Source organism: Schistocerca gregaria, chromosome 5 (assembly GCF_023897955.1).
Source record: "Schistocerca gregaria isolate iqSchGreg1 chromosome 5, iqSchGreg1.2, whole genome shotgun sequence".
Classification (NCBI taxonomy): Eukaryota; Metazoa; Arthropoda; class Insecta; order Orthoptera; family Acrididae; genus Schistocerca; species Schistocerca gregaria.
This window is the reverse complement of record NC_064924.1, coordinates 545,244,948-545,265,796: the sequence shown is the minus strand read 5'-3', so window position 1 is coordinate 545,265,796 and position 20,849 is coordinate 545,244,948. Positions and strand designations below refer to the sequence as shown.

At 38.2% G+C, this 20,849-nt stretch overlaps 1 protein-coding gene across 1 annotated transcript in view; it reads left to right on the top strand.

Annotated features, from left to right (window-relative positions):
* Window positions 1–20,849, top strand: part of LOC126272070 (E3 ubiquitin-protein ligase MIB1) — a 1,610,869-nt gene that overhangs the window by 28,767 nt on the left and 1,561,253 nt on the right. The window contains exons 5-6 of the mRNA XM_049974615.1: window positions 9,174–9,293; window positions 17,433–17,587. Of these exons, the coding sequence (XP_049830572.1) occupies window positions 9,174–9,293; window positions 17,433–17,587 (275 nt within the window). The remainder of the gene's footprint in view (window positions 1–9,173; window positions 9,294–17,432; window positions 17,588–20,849) is intronic.

The window sequence follows — 20,849 nt, the reverse complement described above, 5'->3', positions numbered from 1 at the left end:
ACCTCCACAAAATACAGTGTCAAACGATGCAAAATCCGGGATGAATATAGTTGCAAAATACAGTGTGATTAAAGTAAGCTATAATATTGATTGTGCTTGGAATCGTAATACAAAATGATCAGTGGTGACACCGTTGGTTAACATGTGACATGTTGTTTGTTAGTGTGTTTATATACATCAGCAAACTATTAATTTTTATGTGTATCTGTTTTAAGACTAACAAGATAATGTTGTTGTTGTTGTGGTCTTCAGTCCTGAGACTGGTATGATGCAGCTCTCCATGCTACTCTATCCTGTGCAATCTCCTTCATCTCCCAGTACCTACTGCAGCCTACATCCTTCTGAATCTGCTTAGTGTATCCATTTCTTGGTCTCCCTCTACAATTTTTACTCTCCACACTGCCCTCCAATACTAAATTGGTGATCCTTTGATGCCTCACAACATGTCCTACCAACTGATGCCTTCTTCTGGTAAAGTTGTGCCGCAAACTTCTCCTCTCCCCAATCCTATTCGATACCTCCTCATTAGTAACGTGATCTACCCACATAATCTTCAACATTCTTCTGTAGCACCACATTTTGAAAGCTTCTATTCTCTTCTTGTCCAAACTATTTATTGTGAATGTTTCACTTCCATACATGGCTACACTCCATACAAATACTTTCAGAAAAGACTTCCTGACATTTAATTCTATATTCAATGTTAACAAATTTATCTTCTTCAGAAACGCTTTCCTTGCCATTGCCAGTCTACATTTTATATCCTCTCTACTTCAACCATCATCAGTTATTTTGCTCTCCAAATAGCAAAACTCCATTACTACTTTAAGTGTCTCATTTCCTAATGTAATTTCCTCAGCATCACCCGACTTAATTCGACTACATTCCATGATCCTCATTTTGCTTTTGTTGACGTTCATCTTATATCCTCCTTTCAAGACACTGTCCATTCCATTCAACTGCTCTTCCAAGTCCTTTGCTGTCTCTGATAGAATTACAATGTCATCGGCAAACCTCAAAGTTTTTATTTCTTCTCCTTGGATTTTAATACCTACTCCAAATTTTCTTTTGTTTCCTTTACTGCTTGCTCAATATACAGATTGAATAAAATCAGGAAGAGGCTACAACCCTACCTCACTCCCTTCCCAGCCACTGCTTCCCTCTCATACCCCTCGACTCTTATAAATGCCATCTGTTTTCTGTACAAATTGTAAATAGCCTTTCACTCCCTGTATTTACCCCTGCCACCTTTAAAATTTGAAAGAGAGTATTCCAGTGAACATTGACAAAAGCTTTCTCTAAGTCCACAAATGCTAGAAACATAGGTTTGCCTTTCCTTAATCATTCTTCGTCGGGTCAGGATTGCCTCACGTGTTCCAACATTTCTACGGAATCCAAACTGAACTTCCCCGAGGTCGGCTTCTACCAGTTTTTCCATTCGTCTGTAAAGAATTCACGTAAGTATTTTGCAGCTGTGACTTATTAAACTGATAGTTCGGTAATTTTCACATCTGTCAACACCCGCTTTCTTTGGGATTTGAATTATTATATTCTTCTTGAAGTCTGAGGGTATTTCGACTGTTTCATACATCTTGCTCACCAGATGGTAGAGTTTTGTCAGAACTGGCTCTTCCAAGGCAGTCAATAGTTCTAATGGAATGTTGTCTACTCTCGGGGATTTGTTTCGACTCAGGTCTTTCAGTGTCCTCAAGTACATCGCACTTGTATAGACGCTCTATATACTCCTTTCACCTTTCTGCTTTCCCTTCTTTGCTTAGCGCTGGGTTTACATCTGAGCTCTTGATATTCATACAAGTGGCTCTCTTTTCTCCAAAGGTCTCTTTAATTTTCCTGTAGGCAGTATCTATCTTACACCTAGTGAGATAAGCCTCTACATCCTTACATTTGTCCTCTAGCCATGCCTGCTTAGCCATTTTGCACTTCCTGTCGATCTCATTTTTGAGATGTTTGTATTCCTTTTTGCCTTCTTCATTTACTGCATTTTTATATTTTCTCCTTTCATCAATTACATTCAATATTTCTTCTGTTACCCAAGAATTTCTATTAGCACTCGTCTTTTTACCTACTTGATCCTGTGCTGCCCTCACTACTTCATCCCTCAGAGCTACCCATTCTTCTTCTACTGTATTTCTTTCCCCCATTCCTGTCAATTGTTCCCTTATGCTCTCCCTGAAACTCTGGACAATCTCTGGTTTAGTCAGTTTATCCAGGTCCCTTCTCCTTAAATTCCCACCTTTTTGCAGTTTCTTCAGTTTTAAAATACAGGTCATACCCAATAGATGATTCTTGAACCAAGTGTTAGCTATGATTAAGTTATGCTCTGTGCAACATTCTACCAGACAGCTTCCTCTCTCATTTCTTACTCCCAATCCATTTTCACCCACTATGTTTCCTTCTCTCCCTTTTCCTACGCTCGAATTCCAGTCACCCATGACTATTAAATGTTCATCTCCCTTCACTACCTGAATAATTTCTTTTATCTCAGCATACATTTCATCAATTTCTTCATCGTCTGTAGAGCTAGTTGGCATATAAACTTGTACTACTGTAGTAGGCGTGGGCTTCGTGTCTATCTTGGCCACTGTAATACGTTCACTATGCTGTTTTTAGTAGCTTACCCGCACTCCTATTTTTTTTATTCATTATTAAACCTACTCCTGCATTACCCCTATTTGATTTAGTATTGATAACCCTGTATTCACCTGACCAGAAGTCTTGTTCCTCCTGCCACCGAACCTCACTAATTCCCACTATATCTAACTTTAACTTATCCATTTCCCTTTTTAAATCTTCTAACCTACCTGCCTGATTAAGGGAGCTGACATTCCACACTCCGATCCGTAGAATGCCAGTTTTCTTTCTCCTGATAACGACGTCCTCTTGAGTAGTCCTCACCCGAAGATCGCAATGGGGCCTATTTTACCTCTGGAATATTTTACCCAAGAGTACACAATCATCATTTAACCATACAGTAAAGCTGCTTGCCCTCGGGAAAAATTACGGCTGTAGTTTCCCATTGCTTTCAGCCATTCGCAGTACCAGCACAGCAAGGTTGTTCTGGTTAGTGTTACATGGCCAGATCAGTCAATCATCCAGACTGTTGCCCCTGCAACTACTGAAAAGGCTGCTGCCCCTCTTCAGGAACCATATGTTTGTCTGGCCTCTCAACAGATACTCCTCCATTGTGGTTGCACCTACGGTACGGCTATCTGTATCGTTGAGGCACGCAAACCTCCCCGCCAACAGCAAGGTCCATGGTTCATGGGGGAACAAGATTTTACCCTTATGTATATGGATGTATCTCAGGAAGAGAAAACATTCGGTTGTTTAGCTATCTTACCTAATAGATTCTTTGAAGTTTGCTTCCTGGAATAGTTAACAAATTATGATTTTGAGGCATACATAGTTACGGAGACACTGGAGCACATAAGACGCCATCACAATAGGAAGCTTTTCATCTGGCCTGCAAATGGTATCACAAAATAATGTAAGTAGTACAAAAAATAATTCAGACAGTATAAGATGGCTTAAAGCACACTTACAATGAAGGCAAAGGGGGTATTCTGCTGGGTACTGAGACATGTCAGGATATGGAAAACATGTGGCTGGTGATTTTTTTTTTTAATATTTTGTGTGCCATATGCTTGCATGCTATGATCACGTTGGCAGACAGAAGGGTCATGTGATAGTGGGAAGATGAGTGGTTGGATGTGGTTAACAACAAATTGTAGCCAGTCAAATTGATCACATATGTGTGACGAACTTTGTCAGCCCAGGGATGAAATTATGCTTACCAGGTTACATAGAGGGCATAGTCTATCGACACACAGTTTCTTCCTTGGGCGAAATGACTCATCAGTATGTGACACATGTGGAGTATCACTTTCAGTACAACATATTTGAACTATACAACATATTTGAACTACATGTGTTTCATATGCTATCATAAAGGCCACCTTCAGCTGGACATGAGACCTACCCACCAACAGTAGCAGTGTAACACACAGTTTGTGATTCTGTTAAGTGTCAGGTCTCCTATCGGAAGTGTTAGGAAGGAAAAGTTACTAATCTCTGGAGTAGATAGCTTGACCCCTGTGCTATTATTAAGTGGTCAACCATTCACATATAGCAGGCAGTGTGTCAAAAGGACATTTTTTCCAAACAACTATTGGGTTCAAATAGATGGAAATGTAACTGATAAATTGATTTTGTCAGTGATGATCCACATAGCAGAGGGAAAATCCCACTGCACCAATTTTTTTGGCCTTCTTCCCATTGCTGTAATGTATGTAGTGCAAGAAGAATGGTTCCTTAAATGCCACTGTGTACGCTATAGCTATTCTAATCTTGTTTTCACAATTCCTGTGGGAATGAAATGTAGGTGAAATTATTTAAAAACGGTCTTGAATGCAGCCGATGTTAACTTTTGACTGGTTTCGGCGTTTTAATTACGGGCCATCATCTGAGTTTACACCATCTGGATGATGGTGATGGTGGTGCAAACTCTGATGATGGCCCATAATTAAAAGGCGAAAACCAGTCAGAAGTTAACAATGGCTGCTATCAAGACTGCTTTTAAATATTTTTTCACAATAACATTGTTGTTCTCCGACAATGTTACATAAAATTATGAAACATAGGTGGTTGTATTATTCCCAGCTTCTTCACTTAAAACTGATTCATCAAACTTTGTGAACAGGCTTTCTTGGAATGACTTGGTTCTATTTCACTTGTCTGCCAGTTCAGTTTAGACACTATATATCTGTTGCTCTCCCATGTGTCAAACAAATCTGGGACCATTCATGCAGCCCTTCATTGTATATGGTTATTGTCCATAGTCAGTCATATTTCGTATGGGTCCCACACACTTGAGCAATATTCTGTGATGAGTTGCTCGAATATTTTGCAAGTAATCATACAGTCAGCTACCTGTATAACAACAGCCTCTGATGTATACTGCACACTTGACCGAAGGCCCCTACAGTTCTCAACCCCATGGCGCAACTCTAGGATTGTCGCCTAGATTGTCACTGAATCCTTGAAGTCTCTTGTACAGCCATTCACTCTAATCTTAACTAGGGTACCGCAATCATTTCTGGGGACAGTGTTGCATATTGAGACTTTTGTTGAAATCCCTTGAACGGGGCAGATCTTTTCAAATTTCTCTGCCAGTTGCTGGAATAACCCAACTATGTCCCAGCATTCCAGATGACAGTCATTGTTTCTTCCAGTATGCATCATGGTCTGCCGTTGGTTGCACCCTGATTTCTCAGTGATTGTCAGAACAGCCTCTGCAACATGTATAATGAGGCTTCCATTCATACAAACTGAGTGCACAAGGTGATCTTTTCCATTCATTTCTACCATTTCCCTAAGGGGTACCAGTATTTGCCATACATCTGAATTGCCGTTGATTGATGAACCCCACACTTCTTTGTCTGCCTTCTCTTCACACAGGACACAGCAGATTTCCCAGTCGTTGAAGTTAGTCTCACTGGTCTAGTTTCAGTTTTAATGGAAGACAGTATATTGAATTTCTTGATTATAGAATTGGATAATATACCCTGAGTTATTTGTGCTCTCTGCCTTCTCTCTACTGTACCTCTAGATGTAAAACTTATAAACCGCTCATAGTCAAGTGAACCAGTTGGTATAGATCCTGTACTTTTTATAGAGGAGACAGTTACCCCAGGAGAAGATAGTAACTGTTGTATCTCTGGTACATGTCATTCAGCAGTGCTCCAACACATCCATACAGAGTAGTGTGAGGGTGATTTCCAGCTGTTTATAAACAGCAGTTATAAGGAGCATTCAATAAGCAATGCAATGCCCTGTGTTTCTGAAATCAGGTTGATTTTTTTCAGGATTCCAATGCACCATATTATTCCAATTCATTTAGCTAAAAAATCCTATTTTTAAACATAATCTCTGTTCAATGTGAAGGCTTGACACCACCATACTGGGAGGGCTTATTTGCTCACATGGCACCACTCTACTGGTCAACATCAGAGCCGACGTCTTGCTGCATCAACACCCCCTTCATCCACACACCCGTTCCTGTGGAGTGCATCCTCCATTGGGCCAAACAAATGGAAGTCAGAAGGTATAAGATCTGGGCTGTAGAGTGGATGAAGAAGAGCAATCTAATGAAGTTTTGTGAGCTCCTCTCAGATACACAGAGTTCTGTGAGGCCTTGTATTCTCATGGAGAATGAGAAATTCATTTGTATTTTTGTGGTGACGAACATGCTGAAGTCGTTTCTTCAGTTTCCTAAATGCCACACAATACACTTCAGAGTTGATTGTTGCACCATGAGGAGGATGTCAAACAGAATAACCGCTTCATTGTCCCAGAAGACCATTGCCATGACTTTGCCAGATGAGGGTGTGGCTTTGAACTTTTATCTTTGGATAAGAGGTGGTATGGCACCACGCCATGGATTGTTGTTTTGTTTCTGGTTTGAAGTGAGGAACCCATGTTCCATTGCTTGTGACAATGTTTGAAAAAAAAAAATTGTCACAATCAGCCTTGTAACAAGCAACTCTGCACACATGGTTCTTTGTTGCTTTTTATCGTCTTCCATTGGATGGCAAAGAACTCAGCGAGCACACACCTTTGAGTAGCCCAAATGGTGGAAGAGTGTCTCAGCACTACCAACAGGAGATGTCCAGTTGTGAAGTGAGGTGTTTCATTGTGATCTATTGATCACCTTGAATGAGAGTGTCGGCATGTTCCAGCATTTCAGAAGTCACAGCTGTGAAAGGCCAGCTGGTACACAGGAGATTGGACATGTTTGAGCAACCTTGTTGCAATGATGATGGATTCCTTGCCAAATAACTCTGCATGCCTTTGTTCACTGCCAAGTCTCTGTAGACACCTGCAAGTGCAGTGGGATTGCTTTGTGCTTGTGCAGTTTTTTACAGAACAATAAAAGAAAGAACTTTAAACTAAATTTATTATCTTTTAATTTCTAGATCTGTTGAACAACAAGTTGTAACAGTTCCCTTTAACAAAGGAATCACTTAATGCCAAATAAAGAGATGTCATAATATGATAGTTATTATATACAGTACAATAACTATAACCTACAAACACCAGTTTGCTACAGAAAATCTCATGCACAGCAGTAGTGAATTCCATGGCTAGTGACTTCCAAACTTCTCAAAAATATGTGTCTGTTAATATAAATAACTTAGGAGAAAAGGTGACAACTCAACAGATAGTATAAGCATTGAGTCGTCAACTGGTAGACAAAGAAGAATTGTAACTTAAATAACTTTTGTAAACCTATAATGAGCTGGAGTGCACCTACATATGCTTGCACATGCGCGCTCGCACACACACACACACACACACACACACACACACACACACACACACACACACACTTTTGCAACTACATTGTCGTGGCTGAATGCGCAATTCTGGGACTGCATTCCAAGTATGAAACACAGGTATAGATTACAACTGATGCTGTAGCATGAAATACATTTTTTGTAGCACTCAGCATTCAAAAATCAATGATATATCACTACACATACTCAAGTTTTGACACAGTTCACATTAAAGATGTGTTTAATTTTTGTGTGAAGTTTTAGTACCTAAGGTTTTGGACAAATCTGACACATGATTTAGCTCAGACACTAAGGAAATACCAGAAATCGCTTATCTATGTAAGTGCAGTAGACACAGATTGTGCACACCACTGGTTTGATGAAACCTCTTACAGTAGCATGCGAAAGATGAACACTGTAGCATCAATACATTCCCTTAAAACAACAATTGTATAAATTTATAAAAAGGCTGGCACTATACACGAAAATCAGTGCCTCTGGTGCTGGAGGGGAAATGGTCAATCATTTCTAATTATTAAGGATAGTAAATGCCCTAAATTTCGGTTTGAGAGACACAGTCATTAGCCTTCATATAAGCTGTGAAGAATTCTTTGTTTTTGTTATATATTTCCACCTTCTGTTGCTAGCATAAAGATACCTCTTACACCATTTGTAGGTAACTCCTTGAATACCATAACAATATAATGTCATAAGAAATCGATTACTTTAGTGTATGTCATTATGCAAGTCAAGCTTGAAAAATTAACAATTTTTCTATAATAGGATTTTGTTGCACAGTGCATAATCACAGTTGCGTATTAAAATCTGCCACAGTGTTTAATGAACAGGTAGAATTTCTTGATAAGATGTTTTACAGTATTTTTTAAAATCTTTTATGGCCCTTAGGTGCTTCTCTTCAGTTAGTCCATTGCACATAGCTCATGCTCCATTTTGTAATTAATTGTGACTTTGCGATGTATAGTTCTCAAACTTTCACTTGGTCACTAGCAGAGGAAGGTGTCAAGGGCAGAGGGAGAGATTTCCAAGTAGCACAAGTTCAGGCAGTGAGGACAGTTGTACAGAGGATGTAAGACACTCACGATATCTGCGCCTTGTGCTTTATGCTGAGCCCATTGGATAGTGAGCCATATCTATGGCTCAGATAACTTGTCATAATTCTTTCCAGGTCAAACAATGAAAACAAAAAGTGAAATAAAAACTCAGTATTCATTAACTGCTAATCCAGTGCTGTTGTGCACAGTAGTTGGTTGAAAGTGGCTGGACACAAATCACTAGCAGACAGACGTATTCAGGCCTATACTTTAAGAACTGGGGAGCCACGTTCTCAAGGAAGAGTTTGCAGGTTTTATGTAGTTTGCTTGATGAACTGTGTTGTGCTTGTGGACTATGGTCAATAAGATCGTAGTTTTGAATGTCACTGAATGGAAATGGCAAAGAGCTACATCAGACTGGTGTGGCAAAGTGCTTAAACATGGGAGAATTTGTAATTGGTAGAACCAAGTGTGATTTGAGCATTCTACAAGAAAATATGGTTTCATCATATTTTACTTCTTGGGATGTATTGGTAATCGAATACAATTACAACAAAACTATTTCAGATCACAGAACATATGTCAAACTTGTGCCTGGAACATTTTATTTTTCATATGCTTCTTATTGGTAGTTTTTCTTACTTACATCATAGTTTGTAGTTTTTAAGTAACATTAATTAAAGTAACCATTACTTGCAGCCAGTGATTTCTTACATTGTTGGTTATCTGCTGAAACGGGACTGAATTTAAACAATTCTTATTTCAGGCTGACCTTAAAGTTGTAAATGATGCAAAAGGGCAAACAGTGTACAGAGACCATTTGCCACTGCTGGGAGAACAAGGTCCAGGACGTACTGGACCACATGGTCTGCAAATTGGTGATCAGGTATGCTTCTTTGGCACTTTACATCCCTTACAAATATACTTTGGCCTTTGTGGAAGCACACTCCGACACCACAAACATACTATTTTTGATAACCTCTATTTTTAGTGATCTCTTGAGAATTCCTATGCAGTTTCATAGCTGTATCTAATTCATTTATATTCATTTTAGAAAGATAATCAGAAAGAATGTGTTACCTTGTTATAGCAATTCATGTTTTTATAATATGAGCTGTTCCCCGTCAAAGGTACTTAAAAAAAAGTCATATTTCGTTGAAGCTAGACATATTGTACATCATTTGGGCTTCAATTCATACTTCAGTTCTTCATTGGTATTTCTAATAAGCTGTTGGTGTTTTGTTATGTGTTTCAGAAACCCATTTACTGTTTGTTTGATTAATTTGGTTTCCTAATATAACAGTTTTTCATCACAAATATTTTGGGAAATGGTGCTAAAATTGGTTAAATTTCTTCATCTTTGTGGTGGAACAGTGTGGGAAATACATTTTACATTTTTGTGACTGTTTTATTTGCTAGAACATCACTAGTTACGAATGTAGGTGAACATAGCTATTCAAAAAATATTTTCCATATAAAGTAAAGAAATCCTCAACCCAAAGGTTGCTGTGAGTATCCCAGTGCTTTATTAGGCCTTGTCCTGTTAGAGGTGATATGATATACCTCTGCCTTCCTCTGCAGTTTGATCTGATTAACCCAGCCAGTTGCAGTTTGTCGTATAATTTAATGTGGATTCCAATCCACAATGTAACTTGGCGTTTTCCACATACAGTAATCATCTCAAGAGGTGAATGAAATTGCAGTGTTTTTAATTGATTAGTTGGTTTGGTGGTAATCTTTGTTATGACTGTGGTGTAAAATTAAGTCACATTATTTTCCTGATAGATAAATATTAACATTTTTCAAAGAAATTGTTTATTTTCTGGAACAATCACATACAATTTCAACAAGATCTTACCGGTTTTGGCCATAATCAGCCATCTTAAGATCTAAAAGATAAACAGTAAAGATAATAAGTTAAAAGTGAAACTACACAGCTTTTGTCAAAATTAAAATGTACGAGTTTCAGTGATGTCATACCATTAGAAGAAAACAATAGCTTACACCCGAGAACTTTGAGAAAACCACATTGTCAATAGGTATGAGTGTCAAGTGTCATGTGTATAAAGGCTAATACCGTTGTGCACATGTAACTAACTATTCATATGCTGTTTCACATACACTGACATATTGAAACAAAATTTAAAAATGCAGACATTAGTATTTGTAGTTGAGATGCTGTGCATCTGTGATAAGATCGTTTACAAAATTTGAATTTTAATACCATTTAAAATTTCGTGCACAACAAAAAAATTTATGTGACTAATATATCTACAGATATGAAGAAGTATTGACAGTACCATATTGTACCAGAGGTCTGTAGTCTATGGCATTTCGTTTTTATTGTTTAATAAAATGTTACTATTAAAAGCATTGAACAAATTCAGTGACAGCTGAAACTGATAGTTTAATGCTGAAATTGTGTATATTTGTATTAGAGAGAGAGAGAGAGAGAGAGAGAGAGAGAGAGAGAGAGTGAGAGAGAGAGAGAGAGAGAGAGAGAGAGAGAGACTGACTGCCACACACTTCAGTACTGAGTGGTATCCGTCATGACCAAAATTTTTCTTTTCCGGAACAAAAGATATTAACAAAAGCTACAGCTATGGAGCACAGGCTCATCATCATAAGATCTTTGACCAGAGTGACAGGCATAATAGTGACCAGTTGACTCGTAGTAGGTAGACTTCAGTGACCACAGGGAAAAAACAAATAAATTAAAGTCACCAAATCAGTATTTGTGTGAAAATAAATGTATTAAAATTGTAGTGCATTAAAGTACAAAATGTATTAACTTCAGAACATGTTGTTGTTGTTGTTGTTGTTGTTGTTGTTGTCTTCAGTCCTGACTCTGGTTTGATGCAGCTCTCCATGCTAATCTATCCTGTGCAAGCTCCTTCATCTCCCAGTACCTACCGCAACCTACATCCTTCTGAATCTTCTTAGTTTCTTCATTTCTTGGTCCCCCTCTATGATATTTACCCTCCACGCTGCCCTCCAATGCTAAATTTGTGATCCCTTGATGCCTCAGGACATGTCCTACCAACCGATCCCTTCTTCTAGTCAAGTTGTGACACATACCCCTCTGCCCCCCAATCCTATTCAATACGTCCTCGTTAGTTACATGATCTACCCACCTAATCTTCAACATTATTCTCTATCACCACATTTCAAAAGCTTCTATTCTCTTCTTGTCCAAACTATGTATTGTCCATGTTTCACTTCCATACATGGCTACACTCCATACAAATACTTTCAGGAACGACTTCCTGACATTTAAATCTATACTCGATGTAAAAAATTTCTCTTCTTCAGAAATGCTTTCGTTGCCATTGCCAGTCTACATTTTATATCCTCTCTACTTCGACCATTATCAGTTATTTTGCTCCCCAAATAGCAAAATTCCTTTACTACTTTAAGTGTCTTATTTCCTAATCTTATTACCTCAGCATCAACCGACTGAATTCGACTACATTCCATTATCCTCGTTTTGCTTTTGTTGACGTTCATCTTATATCCTCCTTTCAAGACACTGTCCATTCCGTTCAACTGCTCTTCCAAGTCCTTTGCCGTCTCTGATAGAATTACAATGTCATCGGCAAACCTCAAAGTTTTTATTTCTTCTCCTTGGATTTTAATACCTACTCCAAATTTTTCTTTTGTTTCCTTTACTGCTTGCTCAATATACAGATTGAATAACACTGGGGAGAGGCTACAACCCTGTCTCACCTCCTTCCCAACCACTGCTTCCCTTTCATGCCCCTCAACTCTTATAACTGCCATCTGGTTTCTGTAAAATTTATAAATAGCTTTTCGCTCCCTGTATTTTACCCCTGCCACCTTTAGAATTTGAAAGAGAGTATTCCAGTGAATATTGTCAAAAGCTTTCTCTAAGTCTACAAGAGCTAGAAACGTAGATTTGCCTTTCCGTAATCTTTCTTCTAAGATAAGTCGTAAGGTAGTATTGCCTCATGTGTTCCAACATTTTTCCACTCGTCTGTATATAATTCGCGTAAGTATTTTGCAGCTGTGACTTATTAAACTGATAGTTCAGTAATTTTCACATCTGTCAACACCTGCTTTCTTTGGGATTGGAATTATAATATTCTTCTTGAAGTCTGAGGGCATTTTACCTGTCTCATACATCTTGCTCTCCAGATGGTAGAGTTTTGTCAGGACTGGCTCTCCCAAGGCCGTCAGTAGTTCTAATGGAATGTTGTCTACTCCCGGGGCCTTGTTTCGACTCAGGTCTTTCATTGCTCTATCAAACTCTTCACGCAGTATCGTATCTCCCATTTCATTTTCATCTTCTTCCATTCCCATAATATTGTTCTCAAGTAAATCACCCTTGTATAGGTCCTCTATATACTCCTTCAACCTTTCTGCTTTCCCCTCTTTGCTAAGAACTGGGCCTCTATCTGAGCTCTTGATATTCATACAAGTGGCTCTTTTTTTTTTTCCCCTAAAGGACTCTTTAATTTTCCTGTAGGCTGTATCTATCTTACCCCTATTGAGATAAGCCTCTACATCCTTATATTTGTCCTCTAGCCATCCCTGCTTAGCCATTTTGCACTTCCTGTCGATCTCATTTTTGAGATGTTTGTATTCCTTTTTGCCTCTTTCATTTACTGCATTTTTATATTTTCTCCTTTCATCAATTAAATTCAATATTTCTTCTGTTACCCAAGGATTTCTACTAGCCCTCGTCTTTTTACCTACTTGATCCTCTGCTGCCTTCACTACTTCATCCCTCAGAGCTACCCATTCTTCTTCTACTGTATTTCTTTCCCCCATTCCTGTCAATTGTTCCCTTATGCTCTCCCTGAAACTCTGTGCAATCTCTGGTTTAGTCAGTTTATCCAGGTCCCATCTCCTGAAATTACCACCTTTTTGTACTTTCTTTAGTTTTAATCTACAGTTCATAACCAATAGATTGTGGTCGGAGTCTATATCTGCCCCTGGAAATGTCCTACAATTTAAAACCTGGTTCCTAAATCTCTCTCTTACCATTATATAATCTATCTGATACCTTTTAGTATCTGCAGGATTCTTCCATGTATACAACCTTCTTTTATGATTCTTGAACCAAGTGTTAGTAGCTATGATTAAGTTATGCTCTGTGCAACATTCTACCAGACAGCTTCCTCTTTCATTTCTTAGCCCCAATCCATATTCATCTACTATGTTTCCTTCTCTCCCTTTTTCTACTGTCGAATTCCAGTCACCCACGACTATTAAATGTTCGTCTCCCTTCACTACCTGAATAATTTCTTTTATCTCATCATACATTTCATCAATTTCTTCATCATCTGCAGAGCTAGTTGGCATATAAACTTGTACTACTGTAGTAGGCGTGGGCTTCGTGTCTATCTTGGCCACTGTAATATGTTCACTATGCTGTTTGTAGCAGCTTACCCGCACTCCTATTTTTTATTCATTATTAAACCTACTCCTGCATTACCCCTATTTGATTTAGTATTTATAACCCTGTATTCACCTGACCAGAAGTCTTGTTCCTCCTGCCATCGAACCTCACTAATTCCCACTATATCTAACTTTAACTTATCCATTTCCCTTTTTAAATTTTCTAACCTACCTGCCCAATTAAGGGATCTGAAATTCCACACTCTGATCCGTAGAATGCCAGTTTTCTTTCTCCTGATAACGACATCCTCTTGAGTAGTCCCCACCCGGAGATCCCAATGGGGGACTATTTTACCTCCGTAATATTTTACCCAAGAGGACGCCATCATCATTTAACCATACAGTAAAGCTGCATGCCCTCAGGAAAAATTACGGCTGTAGTTTCCCCTTGCTTTCAGTTGTTCGCAGTACCTTAACAGCAAGGCCGTTTTGGTTAGTGTTACAAGGCCAGATCAGTCAATCATCCAGGCTGTTGCCCCTGCAACTACTGAAAAGGCTGGAGCCCCTCTCCAGGAACCACACATTTGTCTGGCCTCTCAACAGATACCCCTCCGCTGTGGTTGTACCTACGGTACGGCTATATGTATTGTTGTGGCACGCAAGCCTCCCCACCAACATCAAGGTCCATGGTGGGAAGACTTCAGAACATACTGAGTTCAAGACACAACAAAATTTGACATTAACTGTGATTGTACTAGCAGTAGGAGTATGAATGTCAGTGTCTATAATTTTGTGACACTATATGCCCCTCCCATCAGCTTCGCAACACAGGTAATGAAATCTGTTTAATATTTAAATGCAAACTGACAGTATGTTCACTCTCTGATAACATGTTTATATATTTATACAGTTACTTTTGATACATTCACACTACTGTTGAGAATCTACTTGCTGACATTTATTCTTTTTTTCTGGTTGATAACATGCCAAAAGCCCAATATTTACTTATAAATATTTAATTTATTAAACCCAGTCTACATAATTTGTATCCACAGGTAAGGCTGTGATGCACAGTGCTACAAAATTGTTCCTACATAATGAAACCTTGCTACCCACTTTTATAGTAACATAGATCACAAAAACTGCTCATATTTCATGTGTGAGTGCTGTTCAGAAACAATATTGTTCCTATGGAATGATTAGTGACATGACATGCAAACAGAGGTACTTTACCATAGAAAATGCAACACATGAAATTTATTAAGCTGAGAGGGGAAATACTTTCGATTCAGGCAAGCTAATCACTTCAAGCTTGTCAAGAAATCAGTTAGAGGTGTATGTGTTCCATTGGGGAACATAACTACATTACTGAAACAATTGCCAGACAAACATTATTGCTGTAATTGGCACAATTGGCTATGCCTGTGCAGGTATAAAACCAAATACATGGAGATGATTAGTGTATGTGAAAAACCAATACAAGATGTAACATCATTCAGTTTTCAACAGTATAAACCATATTTTTCCCAATAAAGCGTTTGTTTTAGCTTTAAACACTTGGGCTTGTACAATAATGAAAAGTCCTAATGCTATATCCTTTAAATATTGTTAATTATATTTTGTACAAACTATTCAGAGTGTTATTTATGGGAATCAGTTCTGAAACTTGGAGATTCAGTCCCTTCTTGTCATTTTGAGTAACAGCACTTCAGCTGCCTCTACTGCTAGATGTCCCAATGAAATTAAATTTCGCATTCAATAGGGAATCTTAAATAAGAAACAAGATGTACCAAAGGAAAATATATTAAAGAGGAAATGAACTGCACCAAATAATGTCTTCACTAATGACTAACTGTTTAACCATCCCATTGGAAAAGTGAGAGTGATGATGCATTTCCCAAAAAAAATTCATAAATCTGTATAGCCTTAACTGGTTTCTCCCCCCCCCCCCCCCCCCCCCACCTTGAAAATAGCCATTATGTAGGCATCCCGTAGAATGTACATGGAAAAATGAAACTGATTTGTGCTTGAGGTATCAGATGTTATGGAGAAATGTTTTAATAAAAATATAACACCTACTTGTTCTCAAAATATCACCACATTTGAATAAACTATTTACAATATACAGAATTCTTTTTTCCAGTCAGATACTGCTGTCTGGTGAGAAAGTATTTTTGGTTAAACCTTTTACTGTTGGATGTTGGTATGGAACTTCCTACTACATATGCATGGCAGACAGCTGAAAATTGGAAAAAGATGAAGCCATTCATGTTGTTGTTGTTGTTGTGGTCTTCAGTCCTGAGACTGGTTTGATGCAGCTCTCCATGCTATTCTATCCTGCACAAGCTGCTTCATCTCCCAGTACCTACTGCAACCTACATCCTTCTGAATCTTCTTAGTGTATTCATCTCTTGGTCTCCCTCTACGATTTTTACCCTCCACGCTGCCCTCCAATACTAAATTGGTGATCCCTTGATGCCTCAGAACATGTCCTACCAACCGATGCCTTCTTCTGGTCAAGTTGTGCCACAAACTTCTCTTCTCTCCAATCCTATTCAATACTTCCTCATTAGTTATGTGATCTACCCATCTAATCTTCAGCATTCTTCTGTAGCACCACATTTCGAAAGCTTCTATTCTCTTCTTGTCCAAACTATTTATTGTCCACGTTTCACTTCCATACATGGCTACACTCCATACAAATACTTTCAGAAATGACTTCCTGACACTCAAATCTATACTCGATGTTAACAAATTTCTCTTTTTCAGAAACGCTTTCCTTGCCCTTGCCAGTTTACATTTTATATCCTCTCTACGTTGACCATTATCAGTTATTTTGCTCCAAAAATAGCAAGCCATTCATATTCCCAACAAAAGCTGCTTTCAGTGAATTCTTCATTGATGACTGGTTTCTATGATAAGTAACATTTACAAGTACACTTAAAATATATTATAATAAAATCTCTAGGTGGGATAAGTGAACACACAAAATGTCAAATCCATGTTAACAGTTGTCTTTGTCAAGAAAATTTACGTAAGAACTGTCTGTGCTGCTGTCATGTTTTTTTCATATCACATCTCAATAAAATTCTGTCACAGTTGTATCCCATACATAACTAAGATTGATTTACGTCATACAACTTTGACAGATATGTTTGTGTGTGAAGTGGAGAAAATATGACAGCAGTACAGAAGATTTTGATGTAAAGTTTCTTGACAAAGACAACTGTTAACATGAATTTGACATGTTATGTGTTGTGTGTCTTAACCTATCCTGTCAATGTGTACTTTGTATAATGTATTTTATGTCAGTATGATTATAGTCCTTCCTACTGGAACTAGTCATCTATAAAACATTCAGTAAAAACAGCTTAAGATGGTAATATGATTTTCTTCAAATATGTTAAAGCTGTGGAGCAAGATTTAGAAAAAAAATACTTTGTTTAGTTGTGTGATTTGTATTACATACTTGTTGAATGTATTGATGTTTTTAAGAACTCCATTATCTTCCATACATTTGTCATACTGGTATGTTTTCATTTGATGAAACTAACATTTATAGGAAACTGTCAGTTTTTGATTATGTAATCTGCTGTGTTCATACAAATTCATTTTGTCATATTGATAATTGTGTAGGAACTAAACATAAGGTATGAATTTATAGGTAAATGTTGACTTGGAGTTGGAAATTGTCCAGTCATTGCAGCATGGGCATGGAGGCTGGACGGATGGAATGTTTGAGTGTCTCGGCACAACTGGAACAGTTGTTGGTATAGATGAAGATCATGATATTGTAGTATCCTATCCAAGTGGCAACAGGTATGTAAATATGAGAAAAATTGAATATAGTTGTAACAAATCAAATTTGTAATTGTATGTGCACACACACTCCCACTGCATGAAATAGAAGCAAAATGCCAGATCATGATGGGTCTCCACAAGTATGTGAGCTATATTATTTGCTGTACTTACCCCACATTTTTAAATGTTGGTGGATGAGGTTTTAGACATCCCACACAACAATTAATCTGGCTCCACAAGTATTCAGATGAATTAAGATTTGAGAAAGTGGGGTACTAAGATGGACCTTCATGTCCTTATCGAGTATCTTCATCCTTGTACAGACACTTGTAGCTCTGTGGCGAGGTACCATACTGAACTGTAATGAGATATATTATTCCCTCAGGGAAGGCAATCAACATGTATCTACAAATGTGACATCTGAGAATGCGTCCAAAACAAGGCCTGTCAATAATTCTTTCCACGAGGATTAATGGTCCTTTAAAAAGCCAGAAACACATTTCCTGGAAAATAATGCAGCTCCCACTTTCCTAATTTCGTCCAGCATTGTTTGCAGACTATTTGTTCTTAACAGCTATTGCCAGGTATCCATAAATCCAACTGTCCTTTCAAATAAAAATGTGACTCATCAGATAAGGCTACTGGCACTAATTAAGAGCTGCCTGGTTTCGATGATATCAAGTCAAACAGCTCAGTGTTTAAACCATTTGGGGGCAACAAACCTAATGTTTTTCACTTGGAAACTTTATTGCCAAAAGCAAATACACCATGGCATCAGTAACTAAAAGCCTTGCACTATTTTTTGACAATGTCACCACCAGCATTGAGATACTTGTCATAGCATGTAATCAGTTTGAAGAAAGCTCTCTGGTAAAACTCCATGTCCTGCAATTCAAGGAATTGTTGTACAGCCTGCTCCACATCAGCTTTGGCATTGGTTTGGAAGTGCTGTCCCGAGAGTGGATGTGGAGGGATGCCCATGCTTTATCGTCCTTCTCTGAACATGCAACACCAGCGACCAACCATTTGACGAGACATGTCATGTGTAGCATCTTGTAATTAGCAAGGGAGAGGATGTTGTTATGGGTGACCCAGAATCCTCTTGCTACAACACAAATGCACACATGGATTAATATGGTTCTTTATTTACATGAACTGAAAACTTTATTTAACTCGAATAGAATCCATGTGTTGTGGTACAAGCTCATCAGCAATAGTCCTGCTGCAGACTGATGTAAAGTACAATTGCGGTTGAGGTAAACTAGTCCCACTATAGTCGCTAATCTGGTTGCTATGTACTGTCATAGCCTCAGACGAACTACACCCACTCTGTGAGTACACTGATAGACGCCAAACTGGATGATTGAGTGAGTGAGTGGAGTTTGGCCCTCCAGTCAGTGGCAGTGGCCTAAATACATGTTGTCGAGAGAGCATTGGCGGTGTGTTGCTTGCGAGTGTGCCTCTGGCTCCTCTCATGTTAGGCACGCTTGATCCAGCACTGCACCTACTAATCAATTTTTGTGTTTCATCTTTGCCGACTGGTGTGCTAGTGACAGCTCACACCAGCAATATTAACATCACTCTAGTACCACATTTATCATTTAATCAGCAAAATTACTTATATTCATCCCAGTCTTACCACTTTAAACTCATAATTCCTCAGAACGCAAATATAAGTTTTCAGATAACCTACAGATCTGATAATGCAGCATTGTATGACTTGTACGTCACCAAAATATTGAGCTTTCCATTAAGCTTTCATTCCCAGCTGCAGTGTTATGAATTGCACAACACAAACAGTACCCAATGTTGCCTAGTTCAAAACAATATATATCATCAAGATAGTTAAACCACATTTGTCTGTATACATTTATCTTTTTCATTAATCATGTCTGTCAGCTTCATTATTTTACTTACATTTCTTGCCTTGTTAGCTAGTTGAGTGCATTCTCAAAAAGTAACCCTACTGCAGAGACAGGCTCACTAACTTTAAAGACCCTAACATTATTCATTGTTTTGTTATTCTATTATTGTTTCATTATGTAATAAATGAACACCTGCTCTGCTTATGTAATGCAAAATTTATTCTACAGAAATACACTCCAGAGTAACAGATCCTTATGCTAAGACTAACTTAACTCTTATTACCAATCAGACAAATGTATCACTTAGAAAAACCATTATTTCACTGTGTTCCATCAAATTGTTGAAGGGCAATATACATACAAATCTTGCTTCTTCTTTCCACATACATTATCCAGGCAACTATGTTTACAGTTGTAATTCGTTAAGGTTGTTTGGGAGTGGAATTATATTCTTCTTGAAGTCTGAGGGTATTTCACCTGTCTCATACATCTTGCACACCAGATGGTAGAGTTTTGTCAGGACTGGTACTCCCAAGGCAGTCAGTAGTTCTAATGGAATGTTGTCTACTCCCGGGGCCTTGTTTTGACATAGATCTATCAGTGATCTGTCAAACTCTTGACGTAGTATCATATCTCCAATTTCATCTTCATTTACATCCTCTTCCATTTCCATAATATTGTTCTCAAGTAGATTTCCCTTTTATAGACCCTCTATATAGTCCTTCCGCCTTTCTGGTTTCCCTCCTTTGCTTAGAACTGGTTTTCCATCTGAGCTTTTGATAGTCATACGAGTGGTTCTCTTTTCTCCAAAGGTCTCTTTGATTTTCCTGTAGGCAGTATCTATCTTAACCTTGTGAGATAGACCTCTACATCCTTACATTTGTCCTGCTTAGCCACTTTGCACTTCCTATCGATCTCATTTTTGAGACATTTGTATTCCTTTTTACCTGCTTCATTTACTGCATTTTTATATTTTCTCCTTTCATCAATTAAATTCAATATTACTTCAGTTACCCAAGGATTTCTACCAGCCCTTCTCTTTTCCTACTTGATCCTCTGCTGCTTTCACTATTTCATCTCTTAAAGCTACCCATTCTTCATCTACTGTATTTCTTTCCCCGATTCTTATCAATCGTTTCCTTATGCTCTCCCTGAAACTCTGTACAACCTCTGGTTTAGTCAGTTTATCCAGGTCCCATCTCCTTAAATTCCCACCTTTTTGCAGTTTCTTCAGTTTCAATCTACAGTTTATAACCAATAGATTGTGGTCGGAGTCCACATTTCCCCCTGGAAATGTTTTACAATTTAAAATCTGGTTCCTAAATCTCTACACTGGACTCGCATTCAGGAGGATGACGGTTGAATCCTGAGTCTGGCTATCCTGATTTAGGTTTTCTGTGATTTCCCTAAATCAG